The 5000-nt window shown below is 39.1% G+C and overlaps 1 protein-coding gene across 1 annotated transcript in view; it reads left to right on the top strand.

The window, feature by feature from the left end:
* The window catches only part of LOC122254887 (contactin-4), a 79777-nt gene that overhangs the window by 69729 nt on the left and 5048 nt on the right, over positions 1-5000 (top strand). The window contains exon 13 of the mRNA XM_043018744.2: positions 3915-4184. Coding sequence (XP_042874678.2) covers positions 3915-4184 — 270 coding nt within the window. The remainder of the gene's footprint in view (positions 1-3914; positions 4185-5000) is intronic.

Raw genomic sequence — 5000 nt, 5'->3', positions numbered from 1 at the left:
TCTTCCTTCTGTCTATCTATCTATCATCGTGTCTTCTTCCTCTTCCTTCTTCTTCTTTTTCTTCATTTTATCCCTATTATCGCTTCTTCTTGCTCTTCCTTCTTCTTCATCATCATACTTTTCTTCATACTGTCCCTATCATCGTTTCCTCTCCCTCTTCCTTCTTCTTTTTCTCTTCGTTGTGTTTTTCAAATGAAGCAAAAAAAAACACGAATAAATTCTCTCGACCCGAGTTATATACATAGCGATAAAAGATCCCAAAGATGAAAGCGATTAAATGAATCAAGATAAAGATCACAGGAATAAAAACAACGAAGAAAAATATGACATGACATAAAGAAAAAAAAAATATTTAGGAAAACTATCAAAAAAATATTTTGTACCATGAGACAACAGAAACAAAAGGTCGGTGGAAAAATATCGTTTTAAAAGAATATAGAAGTTTTTTATTCTCTCTAAAACTTCAGTCTTTAATCACTTGAATGATACGACGATACACAACACCTAAAAGGTTATCTTAATCAAGAGTGCCAAGAGTTAAAAGAAATACGACAAAATTGTTACGTAATTATTTTTCTGTAGAATGGTTTTGATCAAGATTGTGTTTCTTTCAATCAACATTTTGAGCACTTTCGTTGAAAACAGCTTTGTGTGTCTGTGTGTCTGTTTGTGTGTGTGTGTGTGTGCGCGCGTGTCTGTTTGTGTGTCTATGTGTGTGTGTGTGTCTGTGTGTGTGTGTGTGTGTGTGTGTGTGTGTGTGTGTGTGTGTGTGTGTGCGTGTCTGTTTGTGTGTCTATGTGTGTGTGTGTGTGTGTGTATGTGTCTGTGTGTGTGTGTGTGCGTGTCTGTTTGTGTGTCTATGTGTGTTGTGTGTGTGTGTGTGTCTGTGTGTGTGTTTGTGTATGCGTGCATGCATGCGTGCGTGTTCGCGTACGTGTATTCCTTCCTTTTCTTTTATTCTCTTTTTTATGATATGTTGTCCTTGATTATCTTTATACTTTGGTAAATCTAAGAAAAAAAAAATAAGATAAATCATCAAAAGAATAGTTTTTAGTCGGATGGAATATTCAATGTAGGCAAGACTGGGGCTCCCAAATACGAAATACCAACGATTCTTTAATAACTTTAGATAATTTCAGATATCACATATTTTCTCATTTAGAAAAAAATAGAGAAAACTAATTAACTTAAGGTCACCTCGAAATGAAAAGATACTAGTAGTGAATATTAAACGACACTTTTTTTATGATCTCAAGGACATACGAGAACTAGCTAGTAAAGAAAAGTAAATCAATAATAAAAAAAATATATATACATACATACAATATGAAAGTAGAGAAAGGGAATAACTACATTATTCCAGATGAACGGAGAATGATGCGGATAACTGAGCAAAATAATGTAATATAACCTACTTTATAGATATACCTAATGGCCTTAATAGTCTTCTCTCTCCTTTATTAAGGAAAGATGAGGTTTATATCTACGAGTACACACGGGAATCTACCGATACCGAGAATTTTATAAATAGAGTTTCCATTCTTCCCCCTTCTCCTACTCCTCCTTCCCTCCTTCCTCCTCCCCTCCTCCTCCTCCTTCCTCCTCACCCCTCTCCCCTCCTCCTCCTCCTACTCCTCCCTCCTCTCCCCCACTCCTCCCTCTCCCTCCTCCTCTTCCACACTCCTCCCTCTCCCTCCTTCCTCCTCCTTCTTCTCCTCCCCCCCCTCTCCCCTACTCCTCCCTCCTCTCCCCCTCCTCCTCCTCTCTTCCCACTCCTCCCTCCTCCTCCTCCTCCTCTCCTCCTCTCCCCCTCCTCCCCCCTCCTCCCTCCTCCCTCCTCCTCTCTCCCCTCCTCCTCCCTCCTCCTCCTCCTCCTCCTCCTCCTCTCTCCCTCCCCCTCCTCCCTCCTCTCCCCTCCTCCTCCCTCTCAATCCTCCTCCTCCCACCCCCCCTTCTCCTACTCCTCCTCCTCCCCCCTCCCCCTCTTCCTCCTACTTTGTCGAATAGAAGTACTGTACCGAGCCTAGCAATCGGCAAATGCATCGTGAGAGTGAGAGAAAGGCATGAAAACGAAACGGCGTACTTGCTCTGGTCATCACACAGAATGAGAAACGGTTACATGACGAATTCCAGTACAGGTATTGTGCAGCCAAGTGATGAAAACGAGTAGCTTTAGAATTAACCGCGCTTTCCGCAGAATAAGATATGGTTACGTGACGAAATACAGAATGCTGCAAGTACAGCGGTGAAATTAAGTCCGCTACATGTTGTAACATGATATGTATCATATGATATATACAAGAGAACTGAAATATAGAAATGTGTAGTGATGATATTAAACCGTTTATATATATGCAGTTCAATGTGTGCTCTATATAGTATGAACTTGATATAGATGTAAAGTGAAGGAACTAAGCCGGTTATATATGACGCAACACCAGTTATGATTATATTACAAATTGTATAATGTTAGGAAGAACCAGATTAAATGACATACTATAGAATGAGAAGTATGTGAAATGAAATAATCTTAATGTGTAGATTGAAATTATCATACGAAATGTCAGAGAATTTTCATTTCATAAGGAGTAAAAGGATATTCTAATCATAATGATATTCACGAAGATACGACATCGTATGATTCAAGAGAGAGGGAGAGAGAGATAGAAAGAGAGAGGGAGAGAGAAAGAAAAAAAGAGAGAGAAAGAGAGCGAGAGCGAGAGAGAGAGATAAAGAGGGAGAGAGCGAGAAAAAAGAGAGAGAGAGAGTCATAAAAAAACGTTCTATATTACACGAGGTACATTTCAGATTTCAGAATGGTTATGAGAAGCAATTGATGATTTAGGAACCCTTTCAATACCCCGACCTTATGTAACATTAGCAAGTTTTATGGAAGAGGTGCTTGTCCACCCTTTTATTGTTGAAAAATAAGTTCAATATCCGGAAGAACCATAAACGAAATAGGGCTTTTGAATTGCTTTCATAACGTGATATGTATCTCTTTATACAAACCTGTTGAAGTGAATGGTAAAGCGTTAGTGTTATTGTTTTTGCTATTATTCATTTTTCATTTTTGTGTCTGTTGGTATTTATCGCCATTGTCACCCTCTTCGGTTTTATGACCGCCATTGGCAGTGGCACTATTACTATTACTATTACTATCATCATTATAATCATATCACCACTATCATTATCATTTTTTGTTATCAGTATTATTATATTATCATTGTTGTGTTCATCGTCATCATCATTATCTTCATCATCATCATTATCATCATCATTATCATTATCATCATCATCATCATCATTATCGCCATCATCATCACCATTATCATTATCATCACCATCATCATTATCATCATCGTCATCATTATCATCATCATCATCGTCATCATTATCATCATCATCATTATCGTCATCATCACCATCATCATCATCATTATTATCGTCATCATCACCATCAATACTATAACCATCATAATTAAGATTATCATAATAGTATCAGTAATTCACTTGAAGATTACCACCGATATAATTCCATTTAATCTTCATTTTGACACAAAGCTCATATCAGATTAATGAATTTATATAAAAATTCTGTAATTCTAATTTTACTAAGTATACACACAAATAAATGCATACACGAGCGCACATGCACACACAAAAAGGGTGTGAGAGAAAGAGGGGGGGGAGGGAGGGAGGGAAGGAAAGAGAGAGAGGGGGAGAGAGACAGAGAAAGAGAGAGATAGAGAGAAAGAGAGAGAGAGAGAGAGTAGATAGATAGAAAGAGAGAGAGAGAGAGTAGATAGATAGAAAGAGAAAGAGAGAGAGAAACACGCCACACAGAAACCCACAAATACGAGAGCCCAATCACGCATTTCCCCTCAATCCTACTCACCTCCCTCCCCTTCCAGGAGTTCCCTCGCCGCCCCTCAACTGCACAGTAAGCAACCAGACCTGGGAGAGCGTGGAAGTGACCTGCGGTGACGTTACTTCCGTCTACGGGTCGCGGCCAGGTCAAGGTCACAGCGGGGGCACAGGTCTTGCTGGAGGAGGAGGTCGTGGCCTGGTGTTCTCCCCGACCCCGAGTGACCCAGCTGAGTTAGTGCAGGATGCAGATAAGCCGAGATATCTTGTGACGGTGCACGAACGACTGTCCAAGGCTGTGACGCACAACTTCTCAGGTGATTGTCTCCTTTTTATTTTTTTATTATTTCTTATTAACTTTTTATTCTATTTATTATTTTGTTGTTGTTTTTTTATGTCATCTTGTTGTTGTTTTTATGGGGGAGGAAGAGAGAGCTATAATATGGATGGGGGATATGGTGATTTTTTTTTAAACTCTCCATATCAATAATTTTTAACTTTTCTACCAACACGCACCATCTAGTGGGTAGCCCTTGCATCAACGGATTTATTATTTTTATCTAATCTCCTGAACTGAAATGAATAATGCGTGTTCTTATGTTGTTGTTTTTTATCATTATTAAAAATTATATGCATAAACAACACTCCTATACCCAATAATAATGGCTAAGGAATATGTAATCCTTACAGAAATTCCAACTTTTTCCTCCGGCCTCATCCCCCATTGGGAATCCCCCCACCTCCTCACCTCCACCCCCGCCCCGCAGCAGTTTAAAGACCATTACTCTAGAGACTATTTCGTCTTCCTTTTCTGTTTATCATTTTTACTATTTTTTTCAATGGGATGGGCGGCGTGGGAGAGGGGTTCAGCTGTGATTTTTAGATGTCTTGCTTTATACCCACGACTATGTCATACTGAGCGCAATTGAATACATAGTTTTATGACCGTACATCATTTTCTCTATGTACTATGAGAAATCAATAAGCTCTTTGCAGAGAACATGCAAGTTAGTGATGAAATTGCGTCATGTCTCACTAAAATCGTATTATATCTCGTGATTGCATGTTCTAAGCTTTCACGTATATGCTTTATCTGGGATTGTGAGATTTTTTTAAGCTGTAATCTCCTATCT

This window comes from Penaeus japonicus, unplaced genomic scaffold (genome assembly GCF_977035675.1).
Source record: "Penaeus japonicus unplaced genomic scaffold, GWHDUDI00000001_assembly GWHDUDI00000014, whole genome shotgun sequence".
NCBI classification, from domain to species: Eukaryota; Metazoa; Arthropoda; class Malacostraca; order Decapoda; family Penaeidae; genus Penaeus; species Penaeus japonicus.
The sequence above is the reverse complement of the archived record's forward strand: the minus strand, read 5'-3'. Positions and strand labels throughout refer to the sequence as shown.